General features: G+C 41.3%; 2 protein-coding genes and 2 non-coding genes across 20 annotated transcripts in view; 3 read left to right on the top strand and 1 right to left on the bottom strand.

Moving 5' to 3' along the window:
- Positions 1 to 26,768, top strand: part of unm_hu7910 (un-named hu7910) — a 63,478-nt gene that overhangs the window by 21,266 nt on the left and 15,444 nt on the right. For 8 of the 17 annotated variants that reach the window (XM_085419427.1, XM_085419423.1, XM_085419425.1 and 5 more), the window contains one exon: positions 6,284 to 6,337. In XM_085419427.1, coding sequence (XP_085275553.1) covers positions 6,284 to 6,337 — 54 coding nt within the window. The other 9 variants (XM_085419411.1, XM_085419409.1, XM_085419418.1 and 6 more) reach the window with 8 other exon arrangements.
- trnai-aau (transfer RNA isoleucine (anticodon AAU)) lies at positions 4,872 to 4,945 on the top strand. Its single transcript has one exon. It is a non-coding gene; the product is annotated as a tRNA-Ile (tRNA).
- LOC146662774 (uncharacterized) lies at positions 7,209 to 19,855 on the bottom strand. The gene is made up of 9 exons (XM_085419463.1): positions 18,976 to 19,855; positions 17,001 to 17,049; positions 16,500 to 16,543; positions 15,452 to 15,595; positions 13,724 to 13,837; positions 10,397 to 12,422; positions 9,523 to 9,822; positions 7,447 to 7,669; positions 7,209 to 7,230 (listed from the first exon to the last, which is right to left on the bottom strand). Exons 1-9 carry the CDS (start codon positions 19,039 to 19,041, stop codon positions 7,209 to 7,211), a joined length of 2,988 nt encoding a protein of 995 aa, XP_085275589.1. The 5' UTR covers positions 19,042 to 19,855.
- On the top strand, positions 26,464 to 26,537 carry trnai-aau (transfer RNA isoleucine (anticodon AAU)). Its single transcript has one exon. It is a non-coding gene; the product is annotated as a tRNA-Ile (tRNA).

The following is a 26,768-nucleotide window of genomic DNA, read 5'->3' on the forward strand; positions in this document are numbered from 1 at the left end:
AATGTTAGTTTCAGTCAGAATAACCAAACCAGAGTCAAAAGAGAGACTCTGTGCCAGAAGTCACTCTGAGACGCCTGAAATCGCCGCTGTTTTCTTTTATTGTCAAGTTTTTGTTGTTTGCACCGCTTGCTGTGCTAGTTTGGCTTTCTGTTATCAGCAAGTAGACCTTCACTATCAAACTCTCTGATTTGTTTGTCCTCATAGAAGATGAGGTGTTAATGGCCACTGATGCTGAGGTTAAACTCCCAGAAGGTAGTGATCCCTCTGTGTGGGTTTGTGCCTGAATTTGTGGTACTGCTGTGTGTCATGGGCTGTTTTTCCTTCTGTGTATTATTAGTAGAGGTTACAGGAGAGGCTACTGAGAAGAAGAACACGACTCGAGGTACTAAAACCTGCCGACTGCATGTCCAGAGTGTCCTGTACTGTGTATAATTTTATAACTAAAGAATGCAGAAAGTGTGAATTTTAGGGGCGTAAGTGATTGAAGCAACTGCCAGTGACAGCAAAGGGTGCCATTAGTTAACCCATGCTAGGATAGTAAACACCGGAGCCTCGAATATCCGCTGTGACTCACAGTCAGTTATACCTATCGTGGTCGCCCCTTTAGTCATTTAAAATTTGGCTGATATCAGCTTCAAGGTTATCTTCCCTTGCACCCCTGGACGGTTTCCATCACTGGACATCCCTGCAAGTGGCTACTTGCCCTCTCCTGTCTGTGATTTCACCGCAGTCCTCCAACTCTAACCCAAATTTCATGTCGTAGAGCAAAGATGGTGATGACTGCTAATTTCCCTCGGGATGAATAAAGTATTCTGATTCTGATTCTGATTCTGATTCTGGGTCTCTGGCTACAACCAAGAGACTAAAAGAGCTATTCTGACTCAGAGTCTATTGTGTCCGAGCCCAAAGCTAGTCCGTCACGAGCAAGACTTTTTATTTCATTTTTCAACTTGCGCGCCATGAAATTAAACTCCCAGAGAAAGACTATTCAGACAGACTTTACTGTAAAGTCCCGACTCTTTAAACTGAAGAACATTCAGAGGAAAACGCCTGAACTAGGAATCTGTGTGACGAATCGACTGTTTTTTTATTTCTGCCTCTAAGATGTTACCCACCTACACTCTCTGGAGCTGTAGCCTCACCACACCTCGCCAGAATTGTCCCTATTAATTTGTTCTCTTCCACAAGATGAAGTTGAAGATTTTGCTGTTTTGAGACAGTGGAGAAAGTACAAGTGGTCAGAACAGGAAATACCAGCAGTAGTGGAAGCTGCCCAGAGGTAGGAAAGCAACGACCATGAAGGTGAAATCAGCCAAATTTAAATCGGATAAAGTTTGATTTTCACGAGTCTCACATCGTACACACTGACGAGTTCTTCACAGGGATAATTTAATCCTTGATTCTAATAAATTGAACTCTGTGGATGTTTTGTAAAAGCAACATAATCCTAAGTCTTAAACAGTCGACCCCATTTGTGTGGCTTTTAAATTGACCCTAACATCGGACTTGCATCTCTTCCCCTGCATCTCTAACATTTCCTTGGTTGCTGTGTGCCAGCACACTAATGAGTCGTAGTGGTGAGCATGTGGACAGTAATCTTAAGACTTTTCACCTCAAGCCTCAGACCACGTCGTCCGAGGCGCCATGCTGCGTTCGACTCTGAAGAACGAGTTGAGGACGATCCATGAGAAGATGGAGGCCAAGAGGATCGCTCGCATCGCAGTGGCTGAGATTAGGGCTTTTCTCACCCAAGAGGAGGAAGCAAGGGAGGCAGTCTGGGTGCTGAAGAAGAAGGAGCTGGAGGTGGCTGAGGAGCAACTCAGACAGGAGAGGGAAAGTGAAGAGAGGAGAAAGGAGGCAGAGAGGTTGGAAAAGGAGAGATTGGAGAAGGAGAGGATAGAAAAGGAAAAGATTGAGAAGGACAAGCTGGAAAAGGAAGCCAAGGAGAAAGCTGAGAGAGAAAGGTTAGCTCAAGAGAAGGCAGAAAAAGAGAGACTGGAAATGGAGAGGCTTGCTAAAGAAAAGGCAGCTAGAGAAGAAAAGGAAAGAATGGAGAAAGAGAGGGTGGAGAGGGAAAAGGCAGAGAGGGAGAAACAGGAGAAAGAAAGAGTGGAAAGCGAGAGGGCTGAAAAGGAAAGGCTTGAGAGGGAACGCATTGCCAAAGAAAGAGAGAGAACAGAGCGGGAGAAGGCAGAGAGGGAAAGATTAGAAAGGGAGAGACTTGAGAAGGAAAGGGTCGCCAAGGAGAAGGAAAGACTAGAGAAAGAAAGGGTCGCCAAGGAAAGACTAGAGAAAGAAAGGGTCGCCAAGGAGAAGGAAAGACTAGAGAAAGAAAGGATCGCCAAGGAAAGACTAGAGAAAGAAAGGATCGCCAAGGAAAGACTAGAGAAAGAAAGGATCGCCAAGGAAAGACTAGAGAAAGAAAGGATCGCCAAGGAGAAGGAAAGACTAGAGAAAGAAAGGATCGCCAAGGAAAGACTAGAGAAAGAAAGGATCGCCAAGGAGAAGGAAAGACTAGAGAAAGAAAGGATCGCCAAGGAAAGACTAGAGAAAGAAAGGGTCGCCAAGGAAAAGGAAAGACTAGAGAAAGAAAGGATCGCCAAGGAAAGACTAGAGAAAGAAAGGATCGCCAAGGAAAGACTAGAGAAAGAAAGGATCGCCAAGGAAAGACTAGAAAAAGAAAGGATCGCCAAGGAAAGACTAGAGAAAGAAAGGGTCGCCAAGGAAAAGGAAAGACTAGAGAAAGAAAGGATCGCCAAGGAGAAGGAAAGACTAGAGAAAGAAAGGATCGCCAAGGAAAGACTAGAGAAAGAAAGGATCGCCAAGGAGAAGGAAAGACTAGAGAAAGAAAGGATCGCCAAGGAAAAGGAAAGACTAGAGAAAGAAAGGATCGCCAAGGAAAAGGAAAGACTAGAGAAAGAAAGGATCACCAAGGAAAGACTAGAGAAAGAAAGGATCACCAAGGAAAGACTAGAGAAAGAAAGGATCGCCAAGGAAAGACTAGAGAAAGAAAGGATCGCCAAGGAAAGACTAGAGAAAGAAAGGATCGCCAAGGAAAAGGAAAGACTAGAGAAAGAAAGGATCGCCAAAGAGAAGGCAGAAAGGGAAAGATTGGAGAGGGAACGGATCGCCAAGGAGAAGGAAAGATTGGAAAAAGAAAGGATTGCGAAGGAGAAGGCGGAGAAGGAAAGATTGGAGAGACAATGGATCGCCAAAGAAAAGGAACGACTTGAGAAAGAGAAGATCGCCAAGGAGAAAGCAGAAAAAGAAAGACTGGAAAGGGAACGGCTTGTTAAGGAAAGAGACAGACTCGCCAGAGAAAAGATAGACAAGGAAAGGATAGAGAAGGAGCGCTTAGCCAAAGAAAGGGCAAGAGTCGCACAGGATAAGGAGAAATTAGAGCGAGAAAGAGTAGAAAAAGAAACGACAGAGAGAAACGAGAGGGAGAGGATGGAACGGGAAAGACTGGAGAGGGCAGCGAAGATGAAGCTAGAGCGGGAGAAAACTGAAAAGGAGAAGATGGAGGTGGAGCGGCTGGCGAAAGAGGGCGTGGTGAGACAAGGAAATGGCTTAAAGAGACGAGTGCTACCGGAGAGGAAGCTGAACAGTTCGCAGGTGAAAGGTGAGATAACTGAGAGAGTGACCATGACGGCGGTCAGGAGAGAGAAGAGCGTCTTAGAAGAGAAGAAGAAAATGCCTCACGGCACAAAGTGATGACCTCACAAATGGTCATGGCTCTGATTTGCCAGCCTCAGCTCCCATATTCGGGAAACGGATGAAAAGCTACTCGGTGGGGTTTGAAGGTCTTGTAACCACCCAGCAAAGACGATGCTGAACACAAGTCTGAACACACTTTGCAATCCAGGCAGTTGTTTTGAGTCTCCTTTGTAAATTAAATAAATACAAACGGACAATCTGATTAAAAACCCCTCTTCAAGTTTTATCCCCAACAGAGGTTTAAAATGTTTTCCCTCCAACGTGTTCTGCTTCTGTTGCTCATTCACAAAGTTACAGGACATTACACCTTCATTAAGGGCTCAAACCAGAGTCTTCAGTCTTAACTGTGATACAGACACCACACAGCTGGAACTGTGGTGAACTAGAAATTAGTATTTCAAGCCAAACCACTCACACATGACTGTATTTGATGCACAGAAAGCAGTAGCGTGGCTTCAGGGCAAATTCACCATTAATCTACAGATGTGGCCCACAGATTGTTTCCCTTGTGTTACTGCTGCTCTTTCAGTGCTGCAGACCTCTTCAAACAGGCCGATTTTCAAAAGGCCAGTTTCATGAGATTTATGTTGTCTTTGTTTTTCTCATTTTTATGAGACTTTGGTTGATGATGTGACATTTATGGTTTTTCTTATCATGTTTTTTGCTCAAAGGATGAGAGCCAGTATAAGGCGTCTGAATTGTAAGTGTTGAGCTTTAGTTCAAAGTCATGTAGTGGATCTAAGTGGTGAAGGATGTTCGAGGACACCGGCTTTTAAAATAACCTGTAATAACTGTTGTGTAGTGACGAAGCATCAGGAAGTCACGTGTCGTGAGCTGAATAAAGAAACTTTCACAGCCTCTGAAATTATTTTGTTTTTCCTCCAAAATGTGAGAAAATGTTTGCTGAATAAATCCCGCTCATCACATTAAGATGGTTTCTTTCTCGTGGTTTAATAAAAATGAAAAAGCTACAATATGAGTTCATTTTTAGAGACACAAAGACTCGTGTAATTTTTTTAAACCCCGTTTGTTTCATTACCTCTCTCTGTTTAATGGCAGTAGAAAGCAAGCTGTTTGACTTATTCTCACTTGCTTGATTATCAATAACGAAACAACCAAATGTCACATTTCATTTCATTGCTGCTTTGCAGGGTGGCCGGTTAGCTCAGCTGGTTAGAGCGTGGTGCTAATAACGCCGAGGTCACGGGGTCGACCCCCGTACGGGCCAAAGTTTCATGTCTTTTATGCCGACTAGGTTTGTGTTGTTACGGATGAACATGTTAGCATCTTGCTAACCAACCTACTGATGCTTCTGTGAAGCTGTGTCTCCTTCCAGCACCAAAAAAAACAACATGGAGGTCAGCTGGACAAATAGGTCTGACTCTGACAAGGTCACAGGTTTGACTCCCATATAGGCAAAGTGGAGAGCTTTTACTTGTTCTCTGTGCTTCCTTTCCTGTTGGTTAAAGCCTCTTTCGTGTAAGCTATTGTTAGCTCTGTGGGATAGAGCGTGGTGCTAGTAATGGCAATGTTATGGGTTCAGTCCCTACACAGAGCAGGTGTATGTGCTATTTAAAGGCAGTGGAGGTGGTCTCAGGTTGGGCAGGAGGCTGGAGTTGGGTTATCAAGTGCATCCAGAGAATTTGTGGAAGCATCACACTTATTTCTTTCATCAAAGCTGGAGCTCAGACTTCTTGGATGGTCTGTTAGTACAATAACCTCACTGCAGCACAGCATGTTATTGGTCAGGTAGCGTCATTAAAAGGCTCCAAGAGCATCAACATGGTCCAAAAGTCCACTTCAGGGTCTTCGATTAGCTGAGGTGAAGCCTTGCAGACCCTGGAGGTCTCTGCTTGGTGCAGAGAGGGGTTTTTTTCCATAACCAAAATACATGCAAACATCCCCAACAGTCCAACAGCAAAGCCTGTTGAGCATTAACAACGAGGGCAGAATCCCTCTTCCTCTGCTCAGTGCTATCTCGAGCCACCACTGCTTCCTTCTGTGCTCACCGTGTGCTTGCTGCTTCGATCCTATCAGCTCAGATTTCCTTCCACAGGAAGATTATCGGGGTGCTGGCGCTCCCGAGCTCCCTGCTGCTGTCGGTTAAACGTCTTAAAAACGAAACCCCGCTTTTTGTTTTTAAAGGCACTGTCACACTTGGCTGTAGACCAAATCAGGTTTATATAAAGTTCACACAATTCAGAGCTTCCTCCTTCTGCTATGTCCCATCTTCTTCTCTGAGTGCTGCAGTCTGGTTTTTATGTATGCTACTCTCAAAGGGACGAGAACCATTTTTCCTTAAGTTTCCCATGTGTACATATCTACTTTTTCACATCAGTCGTCCCTCATTGTTGGCCTTAAATCAGAAATACAGAGATTTTTAAAAGCTTATTATGGTCTAAACGAGTCTTTAAAGCTGATTTGTAAACAGTTATTTAACATTTCATCAGATCTGGAAGGAAAGGCGCTGTTTTACGAGAGCTCGCTTTACGTTTAATTGTCAAATAAAAAGCTGTAAATAACTTGGCGTGGTCTTTAAAACATTTATATCCTGAACACTGAACAGGACTGAAAGAAGCAAAGAGGCTGCATGTAGGAGACACACCTGAGAAGCAAACAGGTAAGTTTACACACACACACACACACACACACACACACACACACACGCATACACGTTTTTCCAGTCACGTGGGGACTTCCATCTAGGAGGTTACGCGTGGGGACACAACATTTCTAAACGTAATAGAGGTATTATTAAGGCATAATTTGAACTCTTAATTTTTTTAGGGATCAAACATCTATTTTGGTACCGCAATTTGTTAAATTTAAAAAATCCAATTTTTGTCAGGTTTTTCTACCTGGTGGGGACACAGCTTTTATGTCTTTTCACAAACCACCACCAGGTGACACTGTTGCACGTTTACAGTTAGAGGGTGTATATATAGGAATTTACAACCCAGAGTAATCAAAGCTGGTATAATGAAAAAGCTTTCAAGTGCTGGTTGGATTTCAGAGAATGGTTTCTGCTACAATTTTCATTTATTGAGTTTTATATTGTTTTTGTTATTTTGTCATTACCCCTTGTATTTGTTCACTGGACAATTTGTGCACTGGCCTCTGCTTTCAATAAAAAAAATGTTTCAACTAAAGAGCATAGCTTTCCAACTTTTCTTTTATATATACACAGTATAAAAAAAGAACTCTCCCTGCTCAAAGTTAACCTGAACAGCAAAGAAAACAATCTTTTCAATACTAATGTATCATTGCTGTCATGGCTGTGTGTAGACGGGCAGGAAATGGTGGACCCAAAATGCAGACTCACGGAGACGAAAGTGAGCTGAAAAAGCAGCTTTATTGCTGAACACAAACTAACTTAAACTGAGAATATAAACTGAGGAAACACGGGCGGAAACACAGCAAGGTGAGGGTACGATGCGACACGGAACTGAGGGAGACGCCGACATAAATACACAGGGGAATAACAAGGAGCGTCAGAACACACGAGGAACACAGCTGATACAAATCACAAAGACGAGGGCAAAGCAAAACACATCCACATGAGGCACAGAACTTCAAAGTAAATAATAACAAAGAACACTGGGTCCCCAACCCAGCACTGTAACAATTGCCTGGTAGAAATGAGCAATCTTTTTTTTTCTCTAAACATGAGAAAATTTTAACAGTAACTGAAGCTGTTTATATTCCATTTGTTTGACATTAGCTTCTTACCTTCTTTTCACTGACTCTCGCTTTAAAGCATCAATTCGGTTTTTCACGTAAAACTTAACTCCCTCCCAACGTCTCTCTTTCAATGCTAATGGTGAACTCTCAATACAATTGAGACACTCTGCCTTCCCAGGAACCTTTCCAGAGCTGATGTACTCCATTAGAGTCTTCTCCACAGCCTTTATTTCTGCTTCAGTCCACTTCCTTCTTGTGGTTTGTGATGCCCCTGAATAAAGTAGACAGTAACTGTGTTATTCAAAAAGAAGAACAAGTTGGTGTGTAATCACATGACTCCCCTTATGACCAGATGTGATATTTGGAGTATGTCGACAAGTATATCAAAAGCTATAGGTACATTTGGACTATACTTTGTACTTGTTGGTATTCCTCAAGTATAAGTACCGTATTTTCACGACCATAAGACGCACCGTACTAAAAGGCGCAGTCTCAGTTATGTGTGCCATTATTGTATTTAACACACACATAAGGCGCACCTGATTATAGGGCGCATACAAGTATGCGTGTTTAAAAATAAAGCGGGAGCAAAACTGAGTTTGGTACTCACATTTTAATTACTTACTAGTTTACTTAAAGAACACGACTGGCAGATTAACTATGAACATAGTTGCTGTAAATGAAGCACTCTGGGTGTTGTGACTGTGTGAAAACACACTAAAACACTAAAGATAAAACACAACATCTTCTATTACTAATGGGACAAGGGCTGGTCATCCAGTTCTACACTGCAATAATGTGTTCTGTTCTGACATCACCGGTGTGAATCAGCCACAAAAGTGAACTAAACAAGGTTACAAAGAACAGTCAGGACTGCAGAGAGAATCACAGGACCTATATCTTCAGAGTTCGGAAATAGCATTACAGACCCATCACAATGTGGACACAATCTGTTGCAACCTCTACCTTCTTTTAGATGTTACAGGAGACTATATACCAAAACATTGAGACAAGTGTTATTATTTTGATGAAAACCAACTTAAATCGGTTACACAGTGTCAGTAACACCAAAACATCCACTTAGAGATTTACCTACAATTTGAAATGTACTGTTTTTAACTTCTCCTGCGTGTTTATCTAATTAATATTTTCTTAGTATTTATGTATGTATTATTACCATTATGTATTTATTTATGTATACATGTCTTTTATCAATTAAAAGTACTGACTGTTGGTTGAGGTGTATATTTTAATCTATAATGCATTCAACAGAAAGAGTACTGTGTGGGGGAGCTGAACTCTGCCTTTAGCCAAAAAGAACACGAGAGAGGCTGCTGCACAAACACCACAACTGTATTTTCAGATATACTGATCTCGCTCACTGCTCTTTTGAAGTGCTAATCAAGTTCAACTTAAATTGTAATAAACTATGGCCTTAAACTTTCCAGGCTACACAAGACTCACAGTTTGTGTGGCAGACAATCTCAGTGTTATAGGTCTGGTTACTCTTGCAGTCTTACTATACTTTAAAGATTTCCCTGACAGGACATGTTAGCTAAGCTAATAGACTCCAGCAGTAAACTACCAATAAACCTAGCAGGCTCTCTAATCACCTGTGACCTGCCGAATGCTAATTGCCTAATGTCAAACCTGCTATAAGCCGCTGTCTATGTTACTGGATAAAATAGCAGCAGCTTTTCCAGTAGGATGCAGACCGTCCGCTTTCAGCAGGTCAGGGCGGCCCCAGAAAAAAGCCCAGTTATCCACAAACTGAAATCCCAGCTTCCTTCAATTCCTGGCCAGCCAGCGGTTCAGTGACATAATTCTGCTATACATCTCATTATCTACATAAGGGACCAGAGATATTAAAGTTCTTTGGATATCTAAAGTAGAACTCACATTTTTTTAACTACTTACATTTTTTAAAGGAGGTGATAAAAGCTTCACCTCTGACATTACCTCCACAGCTGCATTTGTGACAGAGACTGACAAGTTATAGCGTGAATCCATGATATGACTGCAACCTACATCTGGTATCTTTTTCTTGTTCTTAACCTGTAATAGCCCTTATGTTAATGGTAATACTTTAGCAACAGCAGAGTAATCCCCAAGTTAGCAACATACCTGAAGATTTTGTCGATAAGAGTGACGCAGCAGGTGACGCAGCAGGTGACGCAGCAGGTGACGCAGCAGGTGACGCAGCAGGTGACGCAGCAGGTGACGCAGCAGGTGACGCAGCAGGTGACGCAGCAGGTGACGCAGCAGGTGACGCAGCAGGTGACGCAGCAGGTGACGCAGCAGATGAAGCAGCAGATGAAGCAGCAGATGAAGCAGCAGATGAAGCAGCAGATGAAGCAGCATCTGTCACACTCGTGTTATCCTCATCTTCACTGTTTGATGCATCACTGTCAACAGCTACATTCTCTGGGAAACACAGCAACCATTTGGGAAAAAAAACATTAAGACTGCTCCTAAGCAATGTTACAAAGTATCACACAATAGGTGTTAGGGAGAGGAGGATAGCAGTAGTTAAAGCTCTGTATACATGTATACGTATTTGTCTGAAGGTCGTCAGTCATCCAGATAACGTTTTCTAGAAACTGCATCAATTGGACTTCTTCTTAGGTTAAAGTGTTTTATTACTCTGCCAGAGAGTTTCTTCAGTCTGCATAAAGTTGGTAGAACACAAATGTATCCACCAGGTGGGTTTCATTTCACACGTGACCTGAAAAGGCTTTTTACAAATGAGCCCTTTTCAGTCTCCTATTTGAGGCCTCCTACCAATTTTCCTCAGAAAGAAGCTCCTTTCATGAGTAATAAAACATTTGTAGACAGTGTGGAAGAACAGAACTTATCATCCACCGTGCTTACGGACGCACAGTCTTAGCTACTCTACACCAATGGGAGCTCTCATCCCTCATGCGCCATCTGCATAATACTGCATGATTTTTGAAATACTTCCGATTTTAAATACACAATTTATTAACACATTTCTTACCTTGTGGATCAATGTTTATTTCGTCAAGATTTCTTCCTTTGAAATCTGACAGCTGTCCTCGTTCCATGGCCATAAGGACTTTGCTTATCTTGGCCAGCTGTAACGTCCCTTCAGGCAGTCTGTAATATTCGCGATGCACTCGAATATCATGGCCAAGGAAGTCTGCCAGATTATCCATTTCATTGTCTTTTAAGTTAAGGATCTTGGACATGGTGGCCATGTGCTTCCTTAATTTAGTAGAGGACAATGCTTCTGGTTGTTTTGCTCCACAGCTCTGCGCGATCTGTCGAACAACATCTGACCCTCTGATGTGAGTAAGTGCTTTCGTTCTCGCAAACATGAAAGGATTTTCATCTAATACTTCACAATTTCGGCGAGTGTCAACGAGCAAATCCATTGATGTCATCATATCAGGTGTGAGGAGTATGGGGACTTTTCTTCCACGTTTGCCTTTTATCTCTATTCGTTGGAAGTGCCTACAAAGCTTCTTTTCCAGGTCAGTTAAAGCCAATTCAACATCTGGATGAGTCAATGAAGTGTCTCTCAATGTGAAAGCATTAAGAGTCATTTTGGAAACTTCTCCTTCTCTTCTACGGTTGAAGATAATCACTTCACACAATGTGATTTTTGCAAGTTCTGCCCAGTGCTTCTTATTTGGTTCTTCTTTGAGCTTCGTATGACACTCCGTCCGTTGTATGTTGAGATACTGGTGCATCTTCTTCACATCTTCAGTAAAGGGAAGAAGTTGTGGAGTATTCCATTTTGCCTCAGTCAGATTTCGGAGAGCCTTAGATGATATGCACTCACTCCATTTAGTGTCACAGATTTGCTTGAACACCTTTACATTGCGAATAGTATTCTCATCACCAGCGATCATTGCTTCACATTCTAGAACATCTGCTATTTTCTTGAGATTGTGGCCTAACTTCAGTGCCAAAGATGGTGTTTTGTATGTGTTTGTTTCCTCATTCAAGCCAGCAACATTTTTCACTGCTGCAATAACATGAGGGAAATTACCTGGTACAAAGAAATCAGACACCATTTTCAACTTGCCATTTTTCTGTCCTTGGAGCACCAGTCGCCCTGTCTCACGCATCTTCTGTCTGATATAGTCGTGTTTAGTGACATCATGTCCATGCTTATTGAAAAGATGCTCCCCAAATTTCAGTATGCAACTCTCTTTGCGGACAACATTTGTTATCTCATCATCATGCATGACTTGTACCAATTTCCAAAATTGTGCATTGACACTGTCTGGGACTGGCTCTGCATATTTACACGTAGCCTGGACTCTAGATGTTCCTGGCCTTAAACCTTTGACCTTCCTGCTGAGATGACATCTCTGCATGTGCCTCCATAGTGACCTTCTCTTGAAGTAACCCTGACAATTAATACAGTGCAAGTAATCACTGGGTTTCACAGGTACACTGGATTGTTGACGAGGTATCACCATTCCTTGTCCTTTTTTAATCACCTCATTATTGTGGGCACGGTTTCCTTGATTTCTTAATAAACTCAACTGTATTTTCCGCTCTTTAGACCCTACTGGGAAAGCCATTGCTTTTGCCACTTCTGGTTTATCTTTGTGTTTTGATTGCAAATGGCGTGCCATCTTGCTGAAAGGTTTACAGCAAAACTTGCAGTAGAACTTTTTGTTGTACAATCTGCCACCATGTTTCTTCTTCTTCAGTGTCATAACCGTCACATCAGAACAATCAGGTGAAGAGGACTCTCTGGTGTCATCAAATGAAGCAGATGTGTTTCTGTCTTCTGCATCAAGTGAAGAGGATTCTTTAGCATTTGAATTTGAGGAATTGCATTGAGTTCGGGTACACCTTCTCTTCAGTTGTCGGACATCTTCCTGAGAGTTACCTGAAGTAGTTTTCCGTGCTTTTTTCTTCTTTCTTTTGTGTTGTATGAGACTTTCTGCAGAACTGTCACTTTCTTCAGCAGTTTGAGGAACATATTCTTCCTCACTGATGTCCGTACTTGATATAGGTGGGCATCCAAGCATTTGTCTGGTAAGCTAAAAAAAGAAAGAAAGAAAGAAAATAGTTACATTTCAAGACCAGAGGTAGTACATTAGTCGTTGTAACAGCTGTACTGGTATTGACAGTTGTATTAATACCATTTACGGTACCACACATGTCACCACTTAATTTGAACTAGTCATATTAAGTAATCTTTCCTCTGCTGCATCACATTTACCAAACAACCCTGGGTGGCTTTGTCTGGATATGCTGTCATTACCCAAAGACTGTCAATACAGCTGCGATGTCAACTCATTAACAGTCACTTAGGTTAGTTTTAAACATCTGGGACAATGTGATCTCTAAGCTAACACTGTTTCTAGGAAATTGCTGAACTTCGTTTTCTTTTTGTGTATATATATATATATATATATATATATATACATACATACACACACACACACTAATGTTTATAGAAATTGATTTTCTTTATTTAAATATATGATATAATTTTTACCTGGATCAATTACCTTTGAAGAACATCTTTTATTGTTGTAAGGTAGAATAGTATCTACTCAAGTATCAACTGTGTTCCAGGTAAACTGAAGATTTTAGTAGTGCATTGAATTTCAGGATTGTCAGGGGATGAGACTGACAAATGCTTAATTAGTAGGCGACAAAAGCATGACAGTCATTTGTTGAGCTCTTTTTATCAAATTCAAAGAAATAAATTTTAGTCATAGCGCATAAATAAAATGGGCATTTTGGAACCACCTTACAAGAAATAATGATCCAAATGATCCTATCACAATGAAGAATCCCGTTGCCTCACTACACAAAAGAGACTTAAAATGTGTCACAGATAAAATATACGTAGGCTTAAAAATAACATGTATCACCTTTTATGAGAACATACAGAATATAAAGTTGATCACAAAAGTCATTACGTACTTTAAGCTATTCCTTAAAATCTTTATTGCTAACTAAATGCAATCATACATTACTACCTATGCAAATGCAATGCTAATTGAATTTAAGCAACTGTTATTACTGTAACACCTTGAAAACCTTTGTGAACTTGAAGCACTAAAACCTCTGAACTTCAGACACTAGAAAAGACATTAAACATCAGTGTCCCTGACAATATTGATAAATGAGAAACCCCTTGTCTCAAGCTTACAGTCGTTCTATCAAGGCGTGCTCGTAATCCAAGGTGACATGATTGTACAGGAGGTAGTTATTGTAATTATATTTTTTCACAAGACTTAGTTTTAAATTTGACTGTTACCGTCTATTCACTTTGTGCTCTGTGCACAAAAATCTGAGATCTGTAGTGGAGTTGTACGAATAAACTTACAATAACACTGTCTGTCCTTCTGAGCTCAGGTACACTTGTATCCACGTCAGAATCAGCTGAAGTGGGTTTAATGATAATGGAACTGTCGCTGTCACTGGACAACTGCTGTTCCATCTGAAAAGTAAACAGAAAAAGATACAAATAACAATTACAGATTACAGGTTGTGTAAAGCGCTTTGGGGTCCTTAGGGACTAGTAAAGCGCTATACAAATACAGGCCATTTACCATAAATATAAATTACAGAATAATTATTGCTACAACACAGATTTGTAATTATGTGTGTTTATGCATTTTTGCAGCAGTTGCTCTAGCAATATCACAATTGTTGTCAATTTCAGATAAGATGCGTCACAGTTTTGATTTGGCCAGCAAAATATAAACTCTAAACAAGGGTTTGTTTGTTTTTGTCATTGTGAAAGGCTCACACTTTCCGGCAGGGTGGAAAGACCTTTCTGAGTATTACACTGTTTAGCATGTTGAGTTATCATAATACTGCTTTCTCATTGTGCTTCTGCACTGTACATAAAGCACCATTATTAACTGCAGATTTTATTATCAGCAGTCTGACAAGCTGTCACCACAATACACTGCTATGATCACCTTTCTCAACCTAAGCAAGTGAAGCAATAAAATCATACTATAGCATATGAAAATCATCTTCTGTATGACTCAGTGTAGCACATCTAAGCTATACTACTGCAAGATGTAATATACCTAAATCAATAAGTACACATATCAGAGAGCTGGCAGTCATGATGGAAAAAAGGAAGGTAGATTAATTGTGTGTGCAGGAGACCAGGTGCAAGGGAAGCAAGGCCAGGAGCAGTGGAGGTGGATTCAAGCAGTTCTACCAGGGTGTTCATAGGAAGAGAAATGGAGTAGGGGTAATCCTGAAGGAAGAGTATGTGAATAGTGTGGTAGAGCTGAAGAGAGGCCATGTTGAATGTTGTCAGTGTGTATGTCCCATAGGTTGGAAGTCAGGTAGACAAGAAAGAGGAGTTCTGGATTGAGTGAGATGAAGTGGTAGAGAGTTTTACTAGGAATGAGAGACTGGTGATTGGAGTAGATTTCAATGGACATGTAGTTGAAGAAAACAGAGGTGATGAGGAGTTGTTGGCTAGGTATTGTGTTAAGGATAGAAATGCAGAAGGACAAATGTTGGTGGATTTTGCCAAAAGAATGGAAGTGGCTGTGGTTAACTCATACTTCAAGAAGAGGGAGGAACATATTGTGATGTATGACAGTGAAGATAGGTGCACACAAGTGCGCAGAAGGTGCATAAGAGACTGTAAGGTGGTGTCAGGGGAGAATGTAGGTAAGCGGCATCATATGGCAGTCTGGGCAGTATGGAAGAGTTACCAGATGACTGGGAAAGTACAGCTGAAGTGGGAGGGCAATGGCCAAGAAAGCGCTTGGGGTATCCTCTAGACAGAGAAAGGATGACAGGAAACCTGATGGTATTGTGAAGTACAGGAAAATGTCCAAATGAAGAGGTTAGCAAAGAAAAAGTGTGATAGTCAGAGAGATTAAGGAAGTAGACATGAGCATTGGGAGTACAGCCAAGAGAGAGGTGGCAAAGACGAAGAAAAAGACAGAAAAGGAGATGTGCTAACAAGTCAAGAGAGCGTGTGACAGCAGGATGTTAGGGATAGAGTGAGATGGAGGCAGATGATCCGCTGTGGCGACCCCTTAAAGGAGGATCCAAAAGAAGAAGTAGTACAACTAACCTTCGTATCGAGGCTACGGTGTAGAAACAAGGTCCTCTCCCTCTGGTCGTTTAACCTTTTAATTTGTGCCCTCTCGTAGCGTTGCTCACATACACTATGATGTCTCCTGAGTTTCTCGAGGCGAAGCAAGCCACGACTTTTAACCTGCAAACAAAGAAATAAATCAAAACCCTTGTTTTATTGTTTTTTGCTTTATTAGATAGTAGTGGAGAGACAAAAGACAGAACAAAGAGGGAATGAAAAACAGCAAAAAGCCTAGGTACGAAAAGAAGCCTTACTGCTAAGACAAGGCCTAATCATACCTTGTATTTAATTATAAACAACTGTATTACAATGAATGATTTGTTTTTACGGTGTCCTCAAACATTTTAATGTGGCTGACATTTGGAATTTTTTTTATTAAAATTAAGAAAAAACATAAAAATCAAGGCCACAATTTGATTTGATTCCACTTAGCTCTCACATTACAAGATGTACATATATTGACATAAATAAAATATATGGAAACAATCATCAAAACAAATACTAAGAATATTTATCACATCAGAAATCATGAATATGTATCTGCAGTGCATAAACTAATTTACTACCTTTTATATTGAGGTCCAAACTGGAGGAGTTTGCCTACTTAAAATCCTTCTACCAATTTAACCGTCTGAACACACTGCAGTCTAACCTTTACTTTAAGCTGAATGAACTGTACATATTACACATCAAACAATCCCAGAATGTTTATTTTCAACGGCAAAAACATAATGTGTGCATGTGATATTTTCAGCAATCATTCTTAGAGTCATTCTAGCACGATGTACACTGAATGAATAGTGGAAATTTCAATATTAATGGATTATTAATTGCAATATTGGCTTGACAGCTGTATAATGTGTAAGGTGTAGATGAGAACTCAAACAACCCTAAACTGCTCCTTAAATAATAATGTAAAGTGAGTATGTCAGCGTTAACCATGTGCAATGTCTATCACAGCTGTTTAAGTGCACAGCTGGTTTACTGGTCCATTTAAGAACCAAAAGAAGATGGCATATCCTACCTCTTTCTTGTGTGCAGGGTTAAAGGCATCTGTCCCATCAGCAACTGCAAAATTAAAAATGTTGACTTGGTTCAAGATGAACTAACAATAGCAAGTTGAGATTGTCTTTGAGCAATGTGTTTAATTTACAATATATTGAGTTTTGCCTTAAAATAGCCTAAACACTTGAAAGGCTGAATTTATTGGAAAAGAATAGTTGTGGCACAACCTCTACTTACACCAAATAAAATTATTTCTAGCAAAAAACAATGATTATTTCATGTTATTTACCTACAGTGACAGCAGAGTATCTGCTGAAGACACATCTGAATTGTAGCTTTTCATTTCTCTGGTGATTTGCAGTTCTATCTCAATGAGAATTATAACTGCATTTATTTGATATATTCAGGTTTGGAACCAATTGTACAATTTGCAATTTAAAAATGACAGAAGCCAATTTACAGTTTTACCAACAATGAAGAAAAAAAAAGCAAAATGTAGGGTAACACAGAGCTTTCTTACCTGTGCATTCAGCACTGCCATTGGTAGATGAAAAGCTTGGGCCATCCTCCTATCAGCACAAGTGAAACAGTTAGTCAAACTTTAAGGACCAACATAATCAAATTTCACTGTATTTCAGTGAGCTCCAGTTGTACAATTTGGCAGTATATTGATGTATGTTACTTTGTGACATCATAGCCTGTCATGGTGGTTATCATTACCCACAACATTTCCTAATATTTCCCTGTCTGTGAAATCTTTATGAAAGTACAGTCATTGCCAATATACAGTCAAGTGACAAAGCTACTAACTTAAATTCTGATGTATGATTAAAGCAGTACAATGACAGAAATATTTTACTACAATTTCTATGGCGATTTATTAGAATTTTGAGGGATGTAACAGATCATCAAAAACTACAGCAATAGCTTTGTCTTCTTTCCCTTACATACAAGGTTGATGTTTTGAACAGGTGGTCCTGTGATATATTACCATTCTTATATGGCTGAGCAGGGATGCTACACCTGGCAGAGGGAGGGACTGCTCTCATTGTCTAAGACAGGGGTGGGCAACTCCAGGCCTCAAGGGCCGGTGTCCCTGCAGGTTTTAGATGTGTCCTTGAACCAACACAGCTGATTTAAATGGCTAAATTAGCTCCTCAACATGTCCTGAAGTTCTCCAGAGGCCTGGCAACAAACTAATCATGTGATTCAGGTGTGTTGACCCAAGGTGAGATCTAAAACCTACAGGACACCGGCCCTAGAGGCCTGGAATTGCCCACCCCTGGTCTACGAGCTGTTGTCAGACACAGTGACCAGAACCAGCTCAATTTTAAAGTGTGTAGTAAATTATAGATGCAGTACAGATGTACATACAGTCGGGTTTTCGTTTTAGCGTGTTCCTAACAATTTACAAACAAGCTTGTTGTGGTTAACGAGCTTGGTGACGTAGGTGAATGCAGACGCAGCATTATCATTATTCTGACAGCATGTCTCCTTAAGAAGCGTTTTATTAAATACCTTTTTAATTTTTTTAACCTTTGTCTTGTGTGCAGTAACATGTCAGGTCCCACAAACTAAAGTCTCAGCTCACCTACGCTCTCTCTGCCTGCTGCCCGCTCTGCGTGCGGGTGCTGAACCCTGCCCTCGGTCACAGACAGAGGACAGAGCATAAATCTCAACTGTATTCTCACATCTGCTAATTTCACTCACTGCTCTTTTCATGTGCTAATTAAATACAAGCTGGTTTGTCGCTCATCACCTGTGCACCGATCACATACTATGAAATAATGCGCGAGGCAGCTCACGTTCCTCCGCTGACCATGACGGTCACGGTTATGCGCCGTTCACGTGATAACCCTCCTACATGGTATCTTTTCACTGCAGCTCTAAGACGAGGTAGAGAAACATTAAATCTACTTTAAATAGTAGTAGTTCCACTAAAACACGATGTATGATGCTGAAGCTTTACAATTTTGAATTAATCCGTACATATACGCGCATCTGTGCAGAGTGATAAAAAGGGATCGCGGATCAACTACAGCCGTAACACCATTGCAGTTTTAGTATAAATTGAAATATCAAGACAATAAAACAGCATATTTTGATGATTTGGTTTTAACGGTTTACTGTAACGGTGTAGTTTGTGTAATGTAACACTGTGTTGAAGGAAAGTATTTCGTAGCAACTAAGTACCAATAACAGAAATTCATTTTGAAAATACTATAGATGCATTAAAATAAAAATCACCATAGTCCGTAGTATTTTTACAGCCAATTGTTGCACCGTTTAACTTATTTTACTTGACAAAAGCATAGGCAGACCAAGATTTAACAGCAACTCAGTTAGCATCGTTGTTAGCTAACATTAGCTAACCATCAAGTCATACCATTAAGTTACAGCTGCACACGACACTTTGTGTGTTAATATAATGTGCAAACGCGACGCAAATTAACCCAAAAGCACAATATTATAATGTGACATAAGTCAAAACTTACCATTCTGGTTAATGCTGCACAGCTAGCTGTACTCCGCATATCGCACGTGCTTGCTGTCGGAAGCATGTCTGTCGTCTGTCAATGCGCCAAAGGAGAGCAGGTGTGGTGATCACAAAAGGAGCGCTTGATTTGGGACGAGGCACACACCAGATTAACTCCGCTCATTCTTACACATAGCGCACCGGACACTGACGGGTCATTGGTGTGTTAAAACAAAGTACAACGTCACTCAGCCATCTATGTGGGGGATGGGCATGGTCAAGGTGGGGACCTCAAATGTCAAGATATGTGTAAATTGCTGAGAACGAAGTAAATGACTCTACACATTACCTGCTAAGTGAGAAATACAATTTCTGAACTGAAATTGGTTTAATATGTATGTTAACAAATAACTGAAATAAAAATGTCAGACTGTAGACGTATGAAATTATTGTTTATGTTTTAAAACAAACTGCAATGTCACTCCGCCATCTTGACGTGCTGCAGTAGTCAGTAGGTGGGTGGGGTATGGGCATGGTCAAAATGGGGACCTCAAATGTCAGGATCTGTGTAATATATTAATGATTGCTGAGAAGAGATGAATCCACACATTACTTGCTTAATTAGAAATGCAATTTCCTAACTGATATTTGTTGAGTTGAAATGTACACAAAATATAAGCAGTAGCAAAATTAATTAAATGCAGGAATGAATAAATAATAGAAACAATACAAAAATGTAAACCAATCAACTACTACCAACCATTGTGATCACTAGACAGGTATTATTGTGAAGGACAGAATTGTGTGGACTCAAAAGTGATGCCAGGCAGGTTTCAATAAATGGTAAACTAAGTTTATTGTAAAAACCAAAAACAATAGTGGATGACACAACAGGTGAATAGAGGATAATGCGAATGTGATTGTAATTGTTTTTAAAGCCTTATATGACAAGGCAACTCCTTACCTCAGTGACCTGCAGCAATTGCAAAAACCAAAGAGATTAATAGAAACTGAGCTGACAGCGTTGTCCCGGGCCCACCCAGATCTGTCGGCTGGCCTGCATATACACATATATATAGTCTTTTTTCCTTCAAAGTTGGGGCCTTTACCAGAGGTCTGTGAGAATCAGGGTCCTATGTGGTATCTTAGGTGTCTTGGATGTTGTTCCTGAAATCTGGAGCAACTAACCCAGTCTGGGGGTCACTGGGTTCTGATTACCACAGGGACCACCGTTGCCTTTTCCCTCCACACTTTTTCCTAGCTCTTCTCATAGCCCTTGGTATTTCTGAAGCTCATTCTGCCTGATGTTGGCATCTCATGAGTTACTTGGTTAAAAAAAAATTAAAATGTACACCCTGCCTGCTAGCATCTTACACCATGGTGTGATGTGCTGGATTATTTTTAGGAGTCCTGGACAAGTCCTTAAAAATCCGAGCTGCTCTGGACCTACATCTCCTGTTGTAGATGTCCTGTAGGGAAGGGAGAGCAGACCTGTAGCAGTGTTCTGCCACACAGATCACTCTCTGAAGGGCTTTTCGTCCTTAACACAGCTGTTCCCATACCAGGATGTAAAGTTCTGTGTGAGGATGCTCTCCACAGCGCCCGAATAGATAGTCCTAAGGATCCCTGGAGAGACTCCAAACTTTCTCAGTTGTCTCAGGCGATACCGGCGCTGCCTAGCCCTTTTGGACTGTGAGCAGTCCATGTCAGTTCTAAGGAGATGTCAACCCCAAGGTACTTGAAGGACAGCACCCTCTCCACGTTGATGGCCAGGGGCTTGTAGTCTCGCCGCTTTCTCCTACTAAAATCCACCACCAGCTCCTTGGTCTTGCAGACGTTCAGTTGGAGGTGGTTTTCTCTGCACCAAGATGCCAGGTTCTTCACCTCGTCCATTAGGCTGTCTAATCGTTGTTGGAGATGAGGCCCAACACCACAGCATCATCAGCAAACTTCACGATGGCGTTTGAGCCTTGAGTGGCCACACAATCAAGAGGTGTAGAGGGAGTATGTAGTGGCAAGAGTACGCACTCCTGTGGCACTCCTGTGTTGGTAGTGATGCTGTCAGAGACACACTTACCCACCTTCACGACCCGCGATCTACCAGTAAGGAAGTCCAGCACCTATGCACACAAACTGTTGTTAAGTCCAAGATCCCCCAGCTTTGTGAACAGTCTATGGGGCACTATTGTGTCAAATGCTGAACTGTAGTCTACAAGCAGCATTCTCACATAGTTACTCCGTTTCATGTCCACGTGGCTTAGGGTGGTGTGCAGGACGTGGGAGATGGCGTCTTCTGTAGATCTTGTCGGTATGCAAACTGGAGTGGGTCTGTGCTGCTGGGGATGTAGGAGGAGATAATGTTGTTCAACAGCCTCTCAAACACCTTCATAACCACAGAAGTCAGCGCAATCGGCCGGCAGTCGTTAAGGCATGAGGGCTTGTTCTTTGGCATGGGGAGTATAGGTAATCTTTTGAAGCACGTGATGAGGTCACCGTCCTCAGTTGTCAGGCTGTAGTTAGTGCTGGCCACCTAGCAAGGTATGCTTTTGTTTCTTTTTGTATGTGGGATTCTAAGGTAATTGGTTGCTATGTTCCCTTCTGGTCATACAATTCCCTCAATTCTGAACATCTTCCCTCTCTTTATTTACCATTTACCATATTACTACATATCAAGTTTTAGTGACATTGCTATGTTATTAGAACAACAGAACTTAATGGTTTAGATCTGTGTCATTATGTTCATTTACCACTGGCATGTAGCTTGAAGAACATTAGAACTAACCCCAACTAAAAAAAAGAGAAAAGTTTTCTGGCTAAAAATTCATTCATATTACATTTCAAGATGCAGGTATGTACTAAATGCAAGTACGTGGCAGATGAAAGAAAGATGAGGATAAAAACAGGTGATAAAAAAGAGTATTTTATCACATTCAATTTTAATTTGATAATTCAGCACATGACTTAAAGCACACAGAGACACTTTAAGCCACAGCCAAGCTCTGTATTGTATATCTAAATGGGAAGTCATCCAGAAAATCTTGCATATCCTTTAAACAGGCTACAATCTGGATGATTTGGTGTTAAAGAGACTGTTAACAGTAAGAACTCGGAACATATTAAATCCACAATGCTGGATTAGATTTAGATTCAGATCAGGATAGGAAAATTTAATACTGGCCATAGAGTGACAGTTGTCAGAAATCACAGTATATCAATTCATGTTGCTAATCATCCTTTGGCTACCCTGAGGTACCCTTGAGCATGGTACCATCCCCCACATACTGCTCCCCGGGCACTGGATTGGTGGCTGCTCACTGCTTCACTGAGTGAATGGGTTAAATGCAGAGACTAATTTCCTACAGGATCAATAAACCATATCATATTATTATTATTAGTAGTAGTAGTAGTAGTAGTAGTAGCTAGAGAGAGGTCAGAGAGTACATTATGACACCTCATTGCGATGAACTAATCACAGGGAAAAACTGAATTAAAAAGATAACCCCAATTAATCATCTTTCATGGTGCCCTTTAATCTTATGTAAAAAGCCCATTACCCCTTTTCCACAAAGCCAGTTCACGTATCGATTCATGCTAAACTTGGAACTTAGTTTTGTTTGCATTTACACTGCTAGAGAATCAGCTTTTAGCCAGGACAGCTGGTTCCAGGCTGGCACCAACTATTTGCTGTGTACAACTCATAACCCATTCAGGGAATTTTGAAGGCAAGGTGTGTTTTAAGATATTTGAATAAAACTCAATAGATGACCACAGAAAATGGGGAGTGATGGTGGTGTGGGCTTCATTCCCTGGGGGCTTTGAACTTCCAACAGAAGATGGCACATGTGCAGGGTCCGGAGAGAACAAAGATGTGAGTAAAATGGTAAAATGGTAAATGGCCTGCATTTGTATAGCGCTTTTCTAGTCCCTAAGGACCCCAAAGCGCTTCACACTATATTCAGTCATTCACCCATTCACACACACATCCACACAGTAGAGGTCCAGAGAGAGTACAGAAGACTCAACAGATGAGTGTATAGGAAAAGGCATTACAGGTGTCCTGATGGAGGTACTAATGTTGTATTTTACCAGTGTGTGCTTGGCACTAACTGCCATGAGTGGCTTGTGATAGTTTGAGCAAGTGAGTTCACCTAATGATGTGCTTTATTTGACATTAGCCTAGATGCTAATTAGCAGTAGCTAATCACCAATGTTGATCACTAAAGTCGACTGTGGTAGTACACCTAGCGGGAGGTGCTACGAGCTCACATGGCTTGTAGCTGTGCAAGAGAGCAAGCTTGGGTGAGCTAGCGGGGAATATCTCCTGCTGCAGTAGCCTTAAAAAAAAGACTATTGTTCGTTCTCCTGCCAGGTAAAAATCTTTTTCGTATGTATATTATACTATTCCATGTGTTATCATGTGTTTGCTATGATGTGATGTGTAGTAATGGTTATTTAGGTGCTAATCGCTAATTGGGGATAAGCTAGCAAGCTTGACAATTAGCCATCATGCGAAGCGGACGTTGGTAGCCAAGTTCATATGTCACTGAGGGGCTAAGAGCTCACATGGCTTGTAGCTGTGCCAGAGAACAAGCTTGGGTGAGCTAGCGGGGAATATCTCCTTCTGCAGTATCCTTAAAAAAAGACTATTGTTCGTTCTCCTGCCAGACGCCTCGCTGCTGTGCTGCCTTACTGCTGTGCTGCCTTACTACTGTGCTGTCTCGCTGGTGCCATTAAAGGACCGGCGGCTGCCATCCATTCATCCATCCGGACCTCGATTATTTGGACTGAAGTACTCACACACACGCCCGCATTCAGTGCCATACACTCTCTTTATTTTGCTGGCCAGCTAACACCATTGGGTTTTTTTTTCTTTTTGCATTCACAAAGACTATCCAAAGACATTTTGGTTATTGTCAAATAGACACTCTCTGATCATGGACTGAGGAGGTTGTGGTGTTACAACCCCAGGACTGAGGAAAAAGACCCATTACACACATGAGCAGCGCATTGATAGTGTTTGAATGCGACTGTATGCTTACATGCTTCTTGCAAGCAAGATGTGTACAGAATAACTGTAGTGGTAGTGTAGCTTAACATTGGCAGTGAGATGAAGGTTTATGCAGACATTTGTGGTTAGGTGGTGCATGATAATGTCTCCTGGCAAGAGTATGTAGGCAGTTCCTAGAGGATAATAATAATAATGGATACTTTATTGATCCCCATGGGGAAATTACTTGTTTTTCTCTGCATTTGACCCATTCACTCAGTGAAGCAGTGGGCAGCCCACTAAGCAGGCGCCCGGGGAGCAGTGTGTAGGGACGGTACCTTGCTCAGGGGTACCTCAGGGTAGCCGTTAAGTGGATTCGAACCGCCGACCTTCCGATCATGGGGCGACCACTTTACCTACTGAGCTATCCCTGCCCCTAAGGATGAAGGAATTGATACTACTGACTGGCATCCACGCTCGCCTGACCTAAATCCAATAGAAAACCTCTGGGACATCATGTTTTGCTCCCCAAAAATTTCAGGAGTTCAGTGAAACTCTGGTCAGGATCTGGGAGGAGACAATCCTTGACGCCACGTGTCATGTCATAAGGATCATGCCCCAAAGTTATCAGGCATGCATACAAACATGTGGGGGCCATACAAACTACTGAGTACCATTTTGAGTTGCTGCAATGACCAATTTCAGCAAATTGATCTAGCCTGCTGCATCAGCGTTTCAGTTTAATTTCTTGGTGACTCTGAATTAGGTTGATTATTTTAATTACCATCAACTGATGTAGAATCCTTTTGTTCCTAACTCATTACCCGTTCCATATCAGTATGGATATCCAGCATGATGTTTATTTCCAAATGAGATCTGATGTTTTCAAAGAGTTCCTCTAATTAATTTATGAGCAGTGTATCAAATACCCCAATACCTTCATCTGCATACTGTATGTATTTTACTGCTACTTCCGTATTTTACTTTATTTTTATTGTTAATGTTTTTTAATGCCCTATTTATCATCGTTACTTTATTTCCTCTTTCAAAAATTGTGTTTTAAGTTTCACTGCAACAATATAATTATTCACTGAGTTACTTACCATAATTAATTTGACTTGAAAATATTTAAAATACTGTACATTATTTCTGTTCATATATAAGTGAACTGCAAATATATTTTAATATTAAAATTTACATTAATTAATAACAGAGCATGTTTGCAATTACTTTATTTATACATATTTATATAATAATGTCTATCTTTGCTAAAAAAAGGAACACTTTTTACAATACATTTTCAAAGCGTAATACTGGTCTTGTTCAATAGGGGGCGCCATAGAGCGAACAAATGACTACACACAGTTCCAGAACACCCAACCTAATGGGGACTGCAATACCGCTGTGTGACCATTAGGGTCACATGAATTCACACACACACACATTTTGTCTGGAAATTGACCACATGGGGACCTACTTAGAAAACTTCACCAGCCATCTTTAAATACTGTTTTAGAGCTATTGGTGGGCCTGTGCCCGTGGGGACCTCAAGTGAGGTCCCCACGGTAAAATGAGTCCCCACGGGTCAGTGTGTAGTTAGGGTCAAGTCCCCACCAGGTACGAATAACGAGAACACACACACACACACACACACACACACACACACCCCACACACACACACACACACACACACACACACACACACACCACACCCCCCACACCCCCCCCCCCCACACACACACACACACACACCACACCCCCCACACACACACCCCACACCCCACACACACACACACACACACACCCCACACACACACACACACACACACACACACACACACCCCACACACACACACACACCCTCTGGCTCTGCTGACTCTCTTCTGATACCTGAGAAAACCTCCTGGGAGCTGACCTGATTCCCACCTGTGGATTTGGACCTGCGAGCGTCTCTGTGTCCTGCCAACAAAGCCTGACCGGCTTCACACTGAAGTTCTATATCAGTTCCACCCTGGAGCTCCTCCACAGTGGGAGCTGCCCAGTACAACCAGTCTGCTAGTGTCTGAGCTCTGCTGGAAACCTGATTTGTTCTCAGCGTACTTCCTGTCACCGCTCATTTTCTTTGCTATTGTTTAAAATTGCTGAACTACTGATGTCTTTTTATTATGTTCACGTTGACATCAGTATTATAGAGAAATATACGTTTTATTTATTGAAAGAGATCTTTAATCTAACTTTTGCACTTAGATGATCTCGCTTTGGTTTTTGGTTCCTTAAATGCAGAAATTTTGAAGGAAATATTGAATGAAAGCCACACTTTGTATAAGTTTATCTTTAATTATTTTACTACACTATTTAATGAATAATTATGCCTTTTTTTTTTTTTACAGCCAGTGCAGTGTTTTTTGTATTTTTGTTCAGCGATCAGGAGTTTGTTTAATAGGTTTCTAGTATTCACAGCCATTAGAGTCTGAGTGATTCGGTTTAAGTCATTTTGTCTTGTCAGCTCTACACTGCTGTGGCCGGTTAGCTCAGCAGGTTAGAGCATGGTGCTAATAACGCCAAGGTCACGGGTTCGACCCCCGTACGGGCCAAATTCATGACTGGCAATAATTATGTTTCTGAAGTCAAATGTTTATCTCAGACGCCGTGGTAAATACTTTCCTAAAACATCTTATGTGGAGATAGAGGCTTTTATTGTGAAAGGCGCAAACAGGATGAAGCTGATTTCACACTTGCATGGAACAAAAACGGTTTCCTGTGCAGACCGGATGACAGGACAAACAGACACTTCTGCTATTTCTTATTTTTTCTCCACTTCAAAG

This window comes from Rhamphochromis longiceps, linkage group LG9, assembly GCF_057381845.1.
Source record: "Rhamphochromis longiceps isolate RC_006_pf linkage group LG9, R_longiceps_female_GT1.1, whole genome shotgun sequence".
NCBI classification, from domain to species: domain Eukaryota; kingdom Metazoa; phylum Chordata; class Actinopteri; order Cichliformes; family Cichlidae; genus Rhamphochromis; species Rhamphochromis longiceps.

What these genes read in the sequence shown, in the direction of transcription:
- LOC146662774 (XM_085419463.1), bottom strand. Translation starts at nt 19,041, where the DNA reads ATGCTTCCGACAGCAAGCACGTGCGATATGCGGAGTACAGCTAGCTGT. An exon ending in GAAGGACAGACAGTGTTATT is followed by an intron (nt 12,423 to 13,723) that starts GTAAGTTTATTC and finishes TTCTTTTTTTAG; the next exon opens with CTTACCAGACAAATGCTTGG. An exon ending in CTTATCGACAAAATCTTCAG is followed by an intron (nt 7,670 to 9,522) that starts GTATGTTGCTAA and finishes TACTTTATTCAG; the next exon opens with GGGCATCACAAACCACAAGA.